Source organism: Branchiostoma belcheri, unplaced genomic scaffold (assembly GCF_001625305.1).
Source record: "Branchiostoma belcheri isolate BF01 breed outbred unplaced genomic scaffold, Haploidv18h27 scaffold10, whole genome shotgun sequence".
NCBI classification, from domain to species: Eukaryota; Metazoa; Chordata; class Leptocardii; order Amphioxiformes; family Branchiostomatidae; genus Branchiostoma; species Branchiostoma belcheri.
In genome coordinates, this window is record NW_017802380.1 from 4,584,972 (window position 1) to 4,603,239 (window position 18,268).

General features: G+C 41.3%; 1 protein-coding gene across 1 annotated transcript in view; it reads left to right on the plus strand.

Annotated features, from left to right (window-relative positions):
• The window catches only part of LOC109469852 (filamin-C-like), a 72,319-nt gene that overhangs the window by 10,276 nt on the left and 43,775 nt on the right, over window positions 1–18,268 (plus strand). Inside the window, 4 exon segments of the mRNA XM_019768600.1 lie at window positions 6,292–6,537; window positions 15,668–15,765; window positions 15,992–16,120; window positions 17,173–17,388. Of these exon segments, the coding sequence (XP_019624159.1) occupies window positions 6,292–6,537; window positions 15,668–15,765; window positions 15,992–16,120; window positions 17,173–17,388 (689 nt within the window).

Consider the following 18,268-nt stretch of genomic DNA (forward strand, 5'->3'; position numbering starts at 1 on the left):
CCCTTCTAAAAGCCTTTTTTTATCCCTCCGTCACCATTTATAGAGAGAAAGGCATTAGGACTATTATAGCAAGTTGGTACTTTAATTGTGTACATGGTACAGCCTACTGAGCTAGAGGGTGGTCAGAAGAGGGGTTAGTGTGAGGAGGGTTGGCTCTGTCTGTGCTAGTAGCTGTGTTGACCTTGCCACCCTCTAAGGGTCAAACATGCCTCCTATAGGGCTTATTCACCACAGATTGTCACGTGACTCTCCCCCTGGCGTCCGCCATTTTGGGGCTATCGCTATGCAATGCTATGCAAACTCTTGGCGATAGTTGTGTATTTTGGGCCACAATCTACGTTTTGGACACTCTTCTTGTTAGTAACATTGTCCTTGGGGTTGTTCTGGCTCCGTGTCCACTTTTCATGTTGTCAAGATTGGCTTTTCAGTCTTTCTTTGCTGATCAGAAATCGGTGTGTTTAATCCTGGCGCGGCGTACGGGGCTGTACATGTACATGTAGATTGAAACGTGGGTAGCCATGAACACGGTAAAATGTTGGACTCGGAGCTACCTGTCCCTTTACTCTGTGGTAAATGTCCATGTAGAACAGGGCACTGGCAACTTGTAACACTCACCTTGTCCAGCCACAGTCGCGGCAGTGCGGACTGAGGATGGCGGCCGGTGGCCGATGGCCCCGCATTTGTTTGTTATTATCCAGACACAGTCCGGGGCTGTTCCAAAATAGCGACCTTTTGCGTATCCCGACTACAACGTACTTGTCACCACGCAACTGCATGTCCCACAACACTCTCTACACATCCTGATACAACGCTTCCAGACTCTTAGAGGGTTTGAACCGATGTTGTGTGTAAAAACTTCGGCCCAGTACCAAATACGAAGCTAAGTCGCGTCAATGGACTCCGCTGGCGGTAGACGCCGTCTCGATCAGACCGATCAAAACTCAACAAAAACGGGTCAATCCCAACAGATTTTATTTTGTTCCAGTAACGAGAGGTATGAGTGGTGGTAAACTCTTCGTGTAATAGGACAAAGGACAGTTTACCTAACGTTTGTCGGCCATTTCAACGCTGTAGGCGCTGTAGCCCCAAAATGGCGTCGCACGGGACATGAGGGGTCGTGACGTCATGATGACGTGTGGTGAATAAGCTCTATAGTTATGATTAGCCTCATAGCAAAAGATGTGTTATACCGGGATCCAGATCTCCAAGCAGATGAAAGGAGGGAAAAGTGCAACCATTACTGGCTGCCCCATTTTTGTGACACTCCAACTGGAAAACAACAATTTACTACCATCTGGTTGGTGATAGGTCATATCAGTCTGTTAGATTAGGACTTACCGATCATTATTTTTTATCAAGACCTATAACAAATGTACAAATAAGCGATAGTAAGGGCTCAGGAGTCTCAGATCCTGGGATAATCCTTATCTGGTGTTCACAAGACTTTCATCTCGATGTTGTGTCTTGTGTCTGAGAAAACACACCCATATTGAATCTCACCAGGCCGCCCTGCATGGGGCACCCAGAAAGGCTTGCCAAAAATGCAGTCCCTCCCACTCTGAGGATTTCGCAGGGAGGGAGGGCTCTATTTCTGCATCCAGCCATAGATGCAAAACCGACAGCCTTATAATCACAATCTAGAGGATCACTCTGACATAAAAAGGGACCAAATGGCCTCATTAGCGGCCTGTGTGACCAGTGCTTAGCCAGAGCTTCCCTGTTTTAACTGGTTTCAATGGGAAAGAGATTGCAGACATTAGAACAAGATTGCGTGTCTGATAAGCCATAAAGAGCCTGGAGCACAGAGCCATATACAGCAACACATGGATACATATGGGGAATCCACAGTCTGCTGGTCCCTGCTAATCAATACCTGCACTTGAAAGGCAGACCTTTGAGCTGCTCTGTGTACATTTGAAGTTTCTCTTTCCATTTGCCACCTGTCTACATAGACCAGATTTTATCAGTCCCCTGAGTGGTCTTCTTGTGCATGGCAATTTTCAATCTTTCGACTGTACTTGAAAGGCAAACCTCTAAGCTTGCAATTTTATCCTACATACATCAAGTTCTCCTTCTCTTTTCAGGATGATCTTTGAAAACATGCAGAAGTCTTTTGCTGTGTCTGTTCCTCTAAGCCAGAAATGCTAAACCTGACTGTATTCTGGCCTCCCTGTTGGAATGGAAAGGTCACACAGGTTGTGCCCCATGGCTCTGATTGGATAAGCTCCCCTGGGAAGCCCCACTCAACAAAAAGCTGGTTAGATCACATGAAAGAATGAGTGATGTACATGTTCTTTGTTATGTTGAGATGGCCTTGATGCATTATAATACATCACAGTGATACCCCATTCATCACATAGTCCTAACCCTATAGACTATAGAGCAAGGGCTTTGTCATATTGCAGATTTCGATTTTCAGTATTTTTTAACTACATGAACTACATCACAAAATAGAGAAAAGGTTTTGAAACAGTTTTGCTGATGTTGATTGCTTTGGTTGTAGATGAATGGAAATTTTGGCATGAATTTCTTATTTTGTGAACACATATTTTACTATTCATGTTTACGGACATATAGCATTTTGATACCTTTTGTATACAAATGTTATCTATGAGAAAAAAAAAAGTAGAACATATGGATATTATGATGAAAATGTTGTAAACATCGGTTTGAAAATGATCAGTGTAGTATCAGAAGGCTCAGATCTCCTGGTGAGAGTGGGAGGGGGACCCAACTAGGTGTTAATCCCAGATTGTATCACTGTGAAGAGGTGGGCTTGAGCTTTTCCCACCTCCCATTCTTATGTCTAAAGACTCCCATTGTCAATGAGCCATGTGCCAAGTAGGTCATTACATGCATCATTAACATTGTCAGTTGACAGGGATGTGTGAAGTGCTTCCCTTGGTGCCCTTCAGTTCAACCAAGGAGGTTCAATCTCATTGGTTCAACTTTCTAGAAGGCTCTGTGATTTATGTGCTAAAGGTTGTAGTTTCACAAGTAGATCCTATTCTAGTTGTACAGGATATTCAATACTCCCACTTGCAGAAGTGTTGTATAATTTACTATTATATACAAAGGTTGAAACAATGACATTTGTTGTTTCACTGGTCAATGGAGTTTCTATTGAACTGTGGGAAAGATATGTAGCAAGAAGTCCAGATGTGACGTTAAGTGCATTCTGAGGTAACACTTGTCCATTCTAGTTACAGCATGCAGAAAAGCAGATTGTAGTGGCCTTAGCTTCTACTCTCTAAGTTCTAGCCCCTGCTAAGTTCCTCTGTGGGGGTGTAGTCCCATGTGAGTTATCCTGTAGACTTCAGCAAAAATGCACAGCTATCCTTGACTCAGTTCTGGCAGGTTTAAGATCAGGCTTCCTGCCAAAATGATTATTGCCTTATAACCTTTTACCTCTCCAAGGCTGGCTGAGAGTCTCTACTAGCCAATTTACAAGCAGAAGGAAATTGAACACCCGCCCACGCAAAAACCTTTGTCAAGTCCAGCTGCAGTGTATAGATTCGTATTTCAGCCCGGGAAGGTAAATTAGACATTTGAGAAATTCCTGTTCTCATACAGACTGTGATGAAGGTCACAAAAATACCCTCCCCACTTCCCTTGAGGCCTTGTAATGTTTGCCCAGCGAGTGTTCAAGTGCATTCCGCCTGTGTTTGCTCACGTCCTTGATATATGGCCCCACGCTGGCCCTGCCCTGTCCCTAAATTATGAACAGGGCACCAAACTTCATTAACCTTTCTCTCCCTTCCTAACCCTGTAACCAAAACAGCTTTGGTGAAAAAAGAAAGCCACCTCAGCAGAAGGATAGTCCAGTTTGTAACCAATCTGTCATGCTCAGAAAATAGTCCAACCATTTGTATTTATCTATTAATGATTGTTAACCAATAATCAATATGCTTTGTTGTCATGGCAATGGTTGATAATACTGATTGTAACAGGTATAGATAGCTTTTACGGTTGTGTGGTATTTTAGAACTTTATTGTCCTAACACAGTTTTCAAATCTATCATCACATCGAGAAACAGCTTTGTTTTTAAAAAATAGTCTTTGACTAGTTTGAGGGTTGTTGTGACATGTAGGCAAGGTGAAATCAAAGTGCATGTAGCGTCAAAGCCCGCCACTTTGAGGTTTAGCTGTAACAGATGTACTTGTAACCCAGTGGTGCGTGGACCGTTGGCGGGACTGTGTATTTTTTCCTGACAGACTGACTGTTAAATGATCCATGGTGTCAACAGGTCACCCTTTTTCTGTGGTAACTTGTGGTTCACACCTGTGTTAAGTCAACATGCCCTGTACTGTGCCATAGCCGCAAGGTGGCAACCGAAATATTGTGCCCTGATAAAGAAAGGTTAACCTTGCTGAGGGAGTGCACCAGTCTACTGTTAGTCCTGGCCAATTAGACATTGTTAGAAGGCTTTTTGTAGCAGCACCATTTTGTTTGAATCTATTACATGTCATTGTGTAGCCTGTATATCGACATTTTCATGTGGCATTTTGCAAGAAGCCACTAAGGACTGTTGACAGTAATAGATAAAGAGAAGAAAAAGATAAGTTGAATGAATTACAGAGATAACAAAATAGGTTTTATGTTTAAATAAATCCTTTATTATTTGAATGTATATCAAAATATAAGCAATACAAAACAAACATTTTCCCACGTTTCAAAATTATTGCTTTGCTAAGTTAGAGGAAATTTCTTTGAGTACACATCGATAACATACCAAACATTGCAAGCGTAACTTTACCATAGTGTAAAGTGCGTACTTGATACAGATTTTGTCAATATTAGTGTTTATTCAGTGTCCTTCTCACATTCCCTTATGACGTCAGAACTGCAAGTCCAATGTCTAATATAAAAACCGCTACCATATTTGGATGTCTACAATTCAAACTCGAATACAGTGTAAATAATTTACGCTTGAGTAATCTTCATGCTATCCTACTTGGTATGTTAAGAAGTTATAAGATTCTTTGTCTGCAATCTTTCATATCCACCCCTTTGTCAAATATTATTCTAACCTGATTCCCACCATTGCTTTTCTATCCTACTCCTACAATGTAAGTCAGCTGTAAGTGAATGTGATCCCTTTCTTTATTCACTTTCTCCCCCACACCTTTGTTTTGATTTCGGGTGTCCATGATCTACCAGATAACTTTGCATGCACATGAGAAGTTGTAGAGATGTCACTGTTCAGTAGTCTAAGATATGTGTGTACGTAAAGTGCATTCTTGGTCCAAGTCCCTGTTTTAGATACATTGCATGCTTCAGACATTCTGCAGGAAGGGGCTCCTTCTATCTGCCAAGTGTCTCTTTTCTTGACTGTAAATAACACATGACAAGAGGAAGATCAGTATGAATGGATCACTGCATTGTCACATGGCTCGACTCTGTGACACTGGCTTTTGTTTGAGGAATCATTGTAATCTAATAGATGCTACATTTTATAAGCCTACCTGTGAGGTTGGATGGTAGCTTGAGTTGCGGTTGATGACACTTGCCCTAGGTATTTGTTATTTTTATGGTTCATATATATTACACATATCAAATTATATTACCTCTTTCCCTGGTCATATAAGTCTTATCAAAACAGCATTTTTACAGTTTGAAATAAGCTACAAAAGCACAATTTAGACTACTTCTCTTATAAATCCAGTCCTTTTACGCTCCTGTCTAACTCTGAGTTGAAATGGGGGCTGACATTGACAGACATGCATTTGACCTTGTATAGGCAAACAAAAATGGTGGTCTGATGTATTACAAAGAACACTGACCCCGGGGTTTGCTTGGAACAAGAGCCTCTGCTTGCACTACCATTTACTGAAAGGTTATCCCTAGCAGTGATAAAAGGGCGTGCACCCTGTGTGTGAAAGGCGGCCAGTGTGCAGGCTAATTTAAGATGCATGTAGGGACCCCACAGAAATAGCAAACTGGGTCATAAAGGTTCAGTGGTAGACAATCACTTTCTGTCTCATTGATACCCTTCTGTTATATATTTCCTGGGTAAAATAGTCAGAATGCAGCATGCATGTGTTACGATATCCCTCGTTTGAACAGCCAGACCCTATGTCGTGCTGACACGTGCGATGTATGTAGAGGGATTATGAAATAATAAATATATTACATTCAACATAATGGTATCTGCTAATTTGAAAGTGGCATGAACACCTATAAATGAAATACTCTTTGTCTTGTTAATATCATAAATAAGTTAAGTTGTCTATATGAATCACTAAAAAACAAGACTGCAAGCTCATTTTTCTCCCCTTTCTGTTCCTCAGATTCCAGTGACATAGTGAACGGAAAGTTAAAGCTGATCCTGGGTCTAATATGGACGCTGATCCTGCACTACTCCATCTCCATGCCCATGTGGGAGGGAGACGACGAGCCCGCCGCCAAACAGACGCCCAAGGAAAAACTCCTCGGCTTCGTGCAGGCCAAGGTGCCCGACCTCCCCATCAAGAACTTCAACAAGGACTGGAACGATGGCAAGGCCTGCGGTGCCCTCGTGGACGCCTGCGCCCCTGGTACGTGCCCTAAGATATCTTACCGTCTACTCTCATAGTTCCGCTGGGTTTGCGATTGCTGCATTAAAAAAATCTAACTAATGCAGCATCAGTAATCCCTGAGGTCTGGACACTTCAGATAACCAGGTGTTCAAGACATTCTCCATGTTGATGACACCATCTTTTTTGATATGGCAGTCTGAAGGTACCCAGCAGAATTATGAGACACTTATGTTTGACCTAGACCTTGACGTAGAAAAAAGAAATCTGAAGTGCAGACACATGCATCACAAATCCTCTCCCTCCTATGAATGAAACAACTGTTACTGGGTAAACATTCAGGTGGTCCAACTTTGCCCTCTGAAGGTTGAACACGCACAAAAGGACAGGCCAGTGTTATCTGTGAGTGTTTGTTTGGTGTCGCCTGTGTCAAATTCTCTCTTTGTAGGAACCATTCTGTCAATGTCTGATGACAGATTTGACAGTGACTGTCTACCCCTGTTTTCTGGTGGTAACAATACATTTAATACAGGTGAAATACTAGACTTTCGGAATATAACCAAGTGCCAATTTTGACACACCTGAGCTAGAAATCCCTGCTCATTATCTCAAGGTTAAGTTGAAGGTGAAGATGTTGAAAGCTCCTTAGGATGTTCGTGACCTTGTCTTGCAAAGTGCTTAAAAGCTCAGGAACAGAGGGCGTTTTCCAGTTGCATAATCAGGACCTTTGTATGGATCACCAACGCCTTTGTCTGTGACCTCCCCCTCAAAAAGAGGCCCCAAATCGCAGGAAACATGATCGTTCTGAAGGGCCAGCAGAATTCCACTTGCATTAGCTCAGTGGCTTTGACATTCTAGACCACTTAGTGTGAGAACTTGTGTAATGGAAGACTGTACCATTTGCTTAGGACTATTCCATTTTGAATGGGGGTATAGAGAAGCTTATTTCGACCCCTTTGAACTTTTATAAACACTAATTTTGCTTTTAATTAAAGCCAACAAAAACAACCACTTGTCACTAACAAAGGCTTATGTGTGCTGCCAACCTTCAACAACACGATGAATAAAAAAGCCCTGTCAAAAAAAAAAGGTGGGGCCACACTTTGGTCTTATTGGAAGAACCTGTCCTTGACAAATAGACAAATATAAAAGCAATGTTTTGGATTGATTTGTTTTAGAATCATCCAATTACAATCACTATCACATAAGTAGAATCCATAAACTACAAGACCTCTGATAATGCAAGATAGGAGTTTTGCTTTATAAAAATATAAGAAATGCCAGAAGTTTTGATATAAACATATTAAGAATCCAGAGAAAGTCTTCCAGCACCACCATGTCATCAGCAATTGGACAGAAACATTTGGAACTGAGAATGCATCTCAATCAATTAGCCGACACGCCAAAAGCAAACTCCCAGGCTTGTCAACCTTTTTACAGACGCTCTAATTATCCACGATCACAGGCCCAGCCCATGAGTGACAGTTGACCCACAACCCAGTACTTGTAAACAGTGTCAGCCCTGATGTTGCTCAGGACGTGTTTTATGTCCCCCTGTATACAAAGCAGGGGCGTTTGCCTAGCTTGCCCAGCCGTGACCAAACAAGGTCACTGACACAGAAAGCCATTGTCTGACAGTTTGGCATTATTGTGGAGTTTATTCAGGGGCTACCACACTGCTGGTGTTCTAGGATACAGGGAGGTAGTACCAACCCACGCACCAAGTGACTCATGTGCCAAAAACGCCCAGGAATTGAGTTGTGAAAAACATGACAGGGTTTTATATGGTGACCTTTGGGTCTGTCGGGAAGCGTTTGTTCATAGGGCGTGTACTGCAAAACGCCAGGGCTGTCCTTGTTTACCAGACTGGAGAAAGACTAATTATGCTCTTCTGAAGCCAGCGACTGCATATCATTTGGGCAGTAGTATCCGTATGCAAATTTTACTTGTGCGCCTGCTGTACTAGCTTCAGCGGGAGAAGGTTTAATGAATCGTACTTGTAAAAAAAAGTAGTTTGTTCCTCGGTATTTGACATTTTAAACTTTGCTGGCACAACTGTGCACGTGATCGCCCGGGGGAAATGAAGATTGATTTGTAAAGTTTTGACATTCTTGCTTGGCAGATATTTTCTGCTTGCTCAAGCCTGTGACTGTATCTATCAATATCAAGCAGACATCGTATTGCACCATGCACAGTTTGATACTACAATGTATGAATAACATTAAACCTGTTGCTTTTCTACAACTGTCAAATGGAATATCATTGCAGTAGTGGACAGTCATTCAATATTTGAAAGCAATGTACAAATTTTGCAATTTGGACAATTTTTTAAGACAGTAGAAATGAGACATAAAAATAATTGTTTCAAAAGCAGATTTTGATGTATCTTTCCTTGTTATTTTTGGGACATATCACATCCATTTGGATAAAAGTCCTAATCAATACAATTCAAATCTGGATCAAAAGCCCACCTCACACGCACTCACAGGCGTATGTTGCAGTTTTATATTGATTCAATGCATAACATAAAATGCTAGTGATTGAAGTTATAAATGTATAATTCAGTCATAGATTGTTCAGCTCTCAAGTTAAATAGCTTCTCTACATCAGTTTGTTGTGACCTTGGCTGTTAATGGGAACAAAAATAGCAACATTCTGTATAATCTATTTGTGTAAAACTGGTATGAGTTAACAGTTAAAGGCAAAGACACAACACAAAGCCATGCTTTAGGTATTTTTAAAAAACAAACTTTAATCGAAATAGCATCAGCATATGCCATGATTATACATTGTATACTGGATTGTGCCTGACCCAAATTTATCTTTTATGGAACCTGGGACTTTGAAGCTTTTCCAAATCCTGCTCCAGTTGTGGAGGACAAACATGAGGCAAACGTTCGTCCTTCTCACCCAAATGCTTGGAATAGATTTATTCTCCCATGAAGGGCAGAGTATGGACATGGTACCACGCCGCCATGTTGGTCCTGGTGTTCAGAGAGTATCCAGTTTCAGGCTCCGCCCCTCTGCTTCATGTAGGACTGAAAAAGGAAAACACTTAAACAGTCTAGACAATTTGAACTGCTGTAAAGGGTAAGATATCCTGTATAAAAATGAAAAACTCAGGGGCTGTTCCAACCTTCCTCCCTCTTTCCACTTCAATTTACACATAAGTAGTACTATTTTTAACATTTCAAAAGTTTTTTTTATATATTTATATGTATCAGGTATCAGTTATTTGTGCGGAGAGGTATTTTTGGACAATTAAAAGAAGAAAATTATGGTCCAGACACTAAAAAGAATATCATTCTGCTGAATAAACAATAGTGTATGAAGTAACAACACAAATCTGTTTTTAGTCTGGATGCACCAGTGGTATTGAATGGGAAGTTAAAGATTGATGTTCTGGCCTGTTGCCATGGTTTCCTGGCCTGTTGCCATGGCATTGAGTGTGCAGTAATGACTCATAATGGTCTGCTGGTGCCAAAAAGTTGGGAGGGGCTAACAAATTTGTAAAGAGTGCAATATATAGTCCACCCCATCTCTTGGTAAACATCAATGATTATATTATTGAATATCTACTTCATTCCATACTGAAACAATTATTGCAGAACTGTTAAGATTTCTGCAGGTAAAATTGTTGCTCTTCCTTGCTCTTCAATATTTTTTTCCCCTGCAATGGTTCAGTACAAACAGGTCCTAGAATTCCTGACTTTAGAAGTATTTTCCCAAGAATTTGTTGTTTACTTGGTGGTCCTTTCATCCGGTGTACCATTCGGCTTTATTCATCTTAAAAATTTTTGGGTCAGTAACTTGTGTTTGAGCCAGGGGTTGCTGGTGAGATCAGAACAGGCAGCTAGCTTTCCTGTCAGTTTCAGACCAGACTGCACCAGTTCCAATAAAATATCCCAGGTTGTGGCTCTCCAGGCACAGTGCCAAGTGGGACTAGCTGTGGGGCCTCCATGCCAAGGGACCAGCAGGGGAAGTCTGCCTTACATCATCCATATTCTTTATAAAGATTTTGAAAATCACTATTGCATATTAAGTATATATGTCGATAAAATTAGTTCGATACAGCTAGGTAAACCACAGGTCCCGAAAGTAAAAAAAGGAAACATTGAAACATTGCCAACATTTTTATTTTTCTGCAGTCATCAAAATGATTCTGCAAATCGCAGGTTGCCGGACCAGTGGAAACAATATTTCCCTGTTCTATGACTTAGTCTAGGAGAGGGATATTAGGATGAACAGAAAATGGGACTCCTACCACTGTATAGTACTATGACGATTTTAGTACTGAATGCAAATTAAAGTAGAAACATTGGCAGGTGTAAAATTTCCATAATTAGAGTGGGGGGGGGCATGTTCTCTTTGCTCTGGAAGCTGTAAATAGTCCATGTTCGGCCAGGAGATCAGTGTTTCAAAGGGGGAAAACAAGACCAAATGTCAGGAGGGCAGCATCCGTTAAGGAGTAACACTTTCATCCTGTGACACTGCCGACCGTCCACATCTGTGTCAATGAAGCTGCGAGACATGGAAACCTCACGTACAACACGCTGCATGTCATGTGCTACACGCTCTCCCCCTGACATACTTGGTGCGGAGGCTGGAAGGGACAAACATGCCTGTCTCTGTATCTGTTACTCTGCTACTGAGCTGTATTTGCACTGTGAGGTCACTCTCTGATACTATATGTAGGCTCCTCCTGGCTCAAACACTCTTACATGTATGGATCCATAGGGCAAAATCTAATATCAGAAGTCTTTGCAAAGAAAAATCAGATAATCTTATTACGTCTATAAAATGATAGCTGAAAATTGTTCCATATGTTTATCAATTTATACTAAAATTAATGACTAGTTGAGTCATATTTGGAAATGTACCCCAGGAGCCATTTTAAAGTCATATCAAGTTTCTAGTGACACCTAATAAAGTTGACTTTTCTGGTTCAAACTGGCTTAACATTCAGTAAATTATAGACAGACTTTGTAAACACAACGAGGAGGATTTGGGGCGAATTGTTCAATCGGCTAGAGCTTGGAGTTGGAGGTTCCCCAGCTGGTACCGGAAACTTTCATCAGCACCGCGCTCTCCGAATTCTCTGGCATCGTTCCCATGAATTATCCAGACGGTTGTCCTTCAAACCTCCTCTAACCTTTTATCCCTGACCCACATGTACGGCCCACGAGTTTCAAGTTCTCCCCCCACCCAGCAACCCGCGGTCCTGCTCGCCAAACCTGTTCTGTCGTCATGTCCTGTCCTGGAGCAGAGCAGAACAAACATGTCAAGTTGGCATCCAGACTTGTCTGGCTCAGTTCCTCGCCTACATTCTGGCATTACCTTCTTAAAGACACCGTAAAGATGCTGATTTCACCCCCCATTAGCAGAACAGGGGATACAAGCTCTTTTGAAACTTTCCCGTGTGTCCGCACCACTCTAAGATGCACCCCCATATCCAACACGTCTCGCTGACCTGGAATAAGTGACCAGGGATGTTCTGTGTCATGCCAGCCTCTAGCAAATTAGTGATGTTGAAAATTCCTTGGAATTACCGTCTTGAAAGATTAACGCGATGACCCCTTAGTTGGATGGTGCATATAGATACCCTCTTATCCGAACTGAAGACAGAGGGATGCCTGATTCTCCCATGTATCTAGGATGAGTTGGGCTTTTGTGTTTCCAAGCAGAGAAAAAAAGAGTCCATACCTGGATAACAGATATTAAGGGGATGACACCTTTCAAGAACTACTTATGGCACAAGAAGCTTTGATCTGTATATTCCTGGGTGTGCCTGCAAACCGCCCACCCCCATACCAACATGAGGGCCTATTAGAGGCATTATCCTCCTGTCTTGGACAGGCCCTCAGCCTTTCTTGAAGAGTGATACCCTTGGAAAGGTTCTTGTTTAAATCTTGTCGCACTTCATAAAACTTAGCAATACCCCATAGGGTTGAATAGCAACATGTGATAATTCTGAAACCTTGGATGAAATTCTGAAATATAATGCAGCTGAATCACAGCCTTGACATGCAGGAGATTACAAACTTATTGATAAGTCTGGGTCTCAAACAGGTGCAGACATTAAATTGTAGACACAGACATTAATTAACTCTTCTACTGCCATGGCTGATGAGAGCAAGGCCTAATAATATGCAGCTCTTGGTAGTTGGAGTATCAAAACCCCAAAAAAGTCTTCTACATTGTTTACTGTTATCATGAGTGAGTGAATGGCTCCAAAATATTTCTTGGAAAAAAGATGTTGTCTTGTCTACATCCACTTTGCTTTACTTTTTGACCAGAAGCTCATCTCTTAGTCAAGATAAATACATGCACAAGCTCTTTCTAAGGAACTGCCCCCCTCCCCACTTAGTAACCCTTCATACCAACAACAGGAAGGTGACATCTGAGCCGGCTCTAACATGTAAATACCTGTCCTTGTACGGAGACACCGCCGGTTCCAAACATTCCCAAAAATCTTTTGTTTGCAATTATCAGACTGAGGAATTTTGGTCCCCGGCACATTTGGTTTTTTGACTGCTCCTTTGGGGCCCGGCCAAAAATACACAAGTTCAGTGCCAATGTTCCTGCTTGGGTCCAGTGTCTAAGAATACGATGTGTGTTAATCTCTTGTTCAGTATTAATATGTGAGTCATGACTCATTCAATACCAAAATTAAATTTAAAGGTAAAATGAATCAGCTTTTATGATGACATCCGTGGACACAGATGAACTTTCATGCGAATGTGTGAGATCTGTTGATGTGCACAATGTATATGCACTGCTAACTTGTAACTAGCCTGACTGCATATGCTAGTACCCACCTAACTAATTATAACCAATCCCCTAGGGGGGAAGGAGGCTCACAATCAGCCCCTGGCAGAAAGGGATTGTGCAACACAGGCTAGCTTGTTTGTGAGGTGATACACTGAGCCAATGGAAGGGAATTTTGACTTAATTATGCCTTACTAAAGTGACAAACATCTCAACCATGAACTCTAATTCCCAAAGGGGCCTCCCTTCCAAGGTCACTGCTGAGCTCATGCCCAAACATGACTCCCCCATGCAAACATGAAACCACTTCTATAGTACAACCCATCAGTATTATTTTCGTAGTAATGGTTGCTGATAGGTCTGGTTACCACGAAAGAATCAAAGCTAGTGTTGCAGTTTTAATGCTTTGTTTTTATTCATTTACATACATGTGCAAATGTAGAGCTGTATCCTTACACAAGGTCGTCACAAATTCAAATGCTTGCTGCTTGCATTTCTCAAAATGACATACATATGATATAGGCAAGAAACAAAATATAGAAAAAAATGCTAATAGACAGCAATTATTCCTCTGAAGATATTAATATCACACATCAAAACTTGACTCAAACAAGGCAAACAATACAGATTGGCATGCCAGGCTTCTTGAGAGTGTATAGAGCACATGCTATAGGTCAAGATCAAAGAGGAACTTGTATATGAATCTCCCTGGAAGGAATGGATGGAAGGGGCAGAGGTTATACCAGTTTATTCTAGACATTTCTGAAGACTGTGACTGACACATGTTGTCAGCGATTATAACTGTTCGAAAGGCTTTCCAGGTCGATTATTGTATAAACTGATGGTTTGTTCGAAAATAAAAAGATACAAAGATATAGACACAGATTTGTTGTGCCTCAACTAAGTAGTGGAACATGAAAACAGCAATTTGTCTGGTTTGAAGATGCCTGAAGAGACATTACTTCCATATATGGTATTCAAGGGCCCAGAATGGCTAGTGGTATGGTCCAGGTGTTGCAGGGATCCTTTTGATGTTGTCCACACTGCATAGAAGTGAGGTCAATTGATGTAGGAGACAGACTTATGAATCATGATGAAGTAGGTCTCATAAATATTCAAAAGCATGCCTCCTGTCCATTTAGTAGTAAAAAAATATATCAACTGCCGAAAGGCTTTTTGTCAATTATGTAAGATGTCAAAGTGATAACTTAAAGGTTCATGTGCATTTGGAAAAGGCAATAATTAATGTGTCTCAAGGAGGCATAGTGATGACTGAAGAGAGGCCCATGTCAAACTTAGAACTACATGTTGTGACAGCATATGTATTTTATTTCTAATCACACTCCACTTTTAACCAAAATCTGTTACCCACATAATTCTCACAGTGTACTCCCTTTCAACTCTTGTGGTTTTGCAGTTTTGATTTAAAGGTTCTGCATTTCCCTCCCAGCCCTGTTGCCTTGCTACATGTACTCACACAAACTGCCAGCCAGCAAACATGTACGAAGTGTAACATGTCACAGCGACTTGGTTTACTGCATCTAAGTGCCACATAAATCTTACATTCTTCCCTGATAAACTCTGCATTCTTGCCTCTTGGCCCACATCGCCACTTCCCAATCGGGAAGAGCAACTTGACTTTGTCCCTTCTAGCTTACAGTATTTCTGTGAAATCTTTGTATAAATAACACGCGAAGATGTGTGAGATATTTTGTCTCAAAGCCATCGGCAGTGTCACTGGTGTTAATGACTTGTGAAGGGGAGAACTATAACATCTGTATACCCACCACAGCTGTCGTCTAACTGTCATGTTCACTTTGACTGGGCTTTGAGATGGGTGTCTGGGAATGTATCTTTTGCCTGATAATAATGCTGCAATCATTTGCTAAACTTATGGAGCGAGTCAGTGGGAAATCGTCAGCTGTGGTTGTAAATTATCCACCAACATGTCATCTCAACTGCACTCTTACCAGCCAAGTGGAATGAAAGTACATGTAGTCCCATTCTTTTTAGATTACAAAGCCAGCAATTACTAAATCATACAACTGACAAGAATGCACTTAGGTGTTTGCTGATATATATATATGTCGAAATTATTGTGGAATAACATTAATGTGTCTACTATTTAGCTGACAGATCTAGAATTCCATTTAAACGTTTGTGGAATGGATTAAATAAATAAAAGTGTCTTCGTTGATGGTGGAGTGTCTGCAAAGTAATGCGCTCCATGTTAGCAAAATTGCTGTAATTGTCAGGTTTGAACTTGACCCATGTCCTGTTCATCACCATCTTGTACCCCTCAGCAGTACATGACATCCTACACCTTACATGACATTGTATGTTGACTATTGTTTGTTGACGACATCATTGCTGTTTCCCCCAGGCCTGTGCCCTGACTGGGAGGACTGGAACCCCAATGACAAGGTGAAGAACTGTAACGAGGCCATGGACCTGGCTGACAAGTGGCTGGGAGTGCCCAAGGTAAGCTTACTTGTAGATGGAACTAAGATACACATGTATGTACAATATAATTGTAATTACTGCATGTCCTTTGAAGTTTCACTCTAAAACTCCTCATTGTCCTCTTGTAAAACTTTAGGTATGTAGGTATTTTTGTAGTCTAATCAATGTTGATAGTCTGACATTAAACCAGATAGTGAGTTTGTAGCATTTGTTATCTTGTCTGACATCTATCTTTCCTCCTCAGCTCCTGAGCCCAGAGGACATGGCCAGCCCCCATGTGGATGACCTCAGTGTGATGACCTACGTCTCACAGTTCCCACAGGCCAAACTCAAGCCTGGCGCTCCCCTCAGACCCAAGACTAACGCCAACAAGGTAGGAAATATGTAATATCATTGTACATTGCCTTACAGTATATGATGATGCACCTCTGTTTCATTTTGGAGTCAGTCCAGGAAGAGATGCTTAGTGTTTTTGTGTCAGGTTGTTTCGCCAACAGAGCAATCAGATCTGAAACAGGATTTAGCTGTGGTTTCCAACACATACAAGAAAATTTTGCCTGTTTGTGTGCAGTCCACCACTTACAAGTGTTATAAATCACATTTAGATCCTGCTTCAGAATGAATTCTATCAATACAGATGTACTTTCAAGAATGATGATATTAACAGCATATTGACATCAAACAGTGACACTTTGCAACACTTTATTTCTTAAGGGTTAAGGGTTTATGTTAGTGTATACATGATGTACACAGTACATCTATATATGCTCTTTTCAATCTTCATAACGTCAACTGTACCATTTATCCTAACAGGTCCCACTAGCACAAGCAGCACAGCCACATAAGGTCAACAGCAATATAGTCACCATCAGTTGTCTGAAATGGTTTTAAGATTGAATTTAAGAAGGATGTCTTTTTGTATGCTAAGTTTCAAGGAATGGTCTGGAATTTTGTGATGTTGATGAGTTTGTTGTTAAGTTGGATGCGAGACATAGTTGTAGTGTGCTATTGATTGCTAGATCATAGAGATCGCTGTTGCACGAGTGTGGAGTACACTAGGAGAATGTGTGGAGGATTGTATGATATAAAATACCCCCAACCCAATAATCCCCCCCCCCCTTTATCCTAACATTAGTATCCCTCTAGAAGCCTGTGGAACAAGATTTCCCCCTCCCCGCATCCTGACATTGATGTCATCCCTTTAGAATTAAGCATCATGCAAAATCATCCATGGTTTATGATGTGCTGGGTTGCCAAATAGTCTCTACCAACTGGTCAAGGTTTTTAGCTTGATTATCAACTGTATTTGGGCCAGTTCTCAAAACTTTTTTGACTAGGAAGTCTGGTAGAGACTAGTTGTCAAACATAAGTTGTATCTTGTTGGATCTGTATGTTAACAAGGTGGGTTTGCATGTTGCTGTTCAGGTGCGCGTCTTCGGCAAGGGCGTTGAGGCTACAGGTAACCAGGTGGGCAGCCCCGCCCCGTTCACCATCGACACCTTCAGCGCCGGCGGCGGAGACATCAAGGTGACCGTGGAGAACCCGCGCGGCAAGCAGGACCAGTTCAAGCTGGAGGAGAACCTGAACAAGGCCAAGACCTACACCTGTACCTACACACCTACCATGGAGGGCACTTATGTGGTAAGTAATAATTCACATGGCATAGCAGTGTTACCATAGTGTCAGCCTGCATATTTTGCTCTCTGATGGGGAAGTAGTGCTGTGTACCAGATTGCTGGAACTAGTTTCAGACTTGTAAAAATGTTTACTTTTGTTAAGGTTCAAGTCCTAAACCTCTGGACTTGAATCTGGCCCTGGACCTGAATGTGGGTGTAGGTACACAGAACTACGGGGAAGTATTTTATGTTGTCTCTTAAATCATTTGTTCAGAATATGCAAGATGCAAAAACAAAGACTTGAAGTAACAAATTTAAGCTGCACCTACAGTCTTTTTCATGATGCCATTGACACAAGGTTGAAGGACTTTGCTTTTGATGGGTTAAAAGTTTTAACATAAATCATGGTACCTATCAACACAAATGAACTTCCATGCTAATCTCAAAGGTTAGCTTTTGTAAACATTCTTTGTACAGCTGTTAGCCTCAAGGCCATGAAACAGATACCTGTTTAGTTTGGCTTAATTCCGTTTGCTTTCTTTACAAGATCTCTAGCCTTCATGTGAGATTATATATCATTGGTGACATGGTCTCTTGACAAAAGTACAAAAAAAGAAAAAATAAACGAATCTGTGCTAAAGCAACAGAACAGCAACAGAATTCGGAAACTACACAGAATATCAAAAATGAAAAAAAGATGCTTGCAAAATAATACCAGGTGGCCAAATCTAGGGGGTTAAAATCATCTTTATTCCATACAAGATGAATGACATATTAAATACATAGCTAAAAACCTAGGACAATCCTTTGTCTCATGTTTAGGTAACAAGAGGAGGACGCAAGGTGGACAGATAAAAATACAATATACTAGTCACTGTGTGCATCGGACATACAGACGTTCTCTA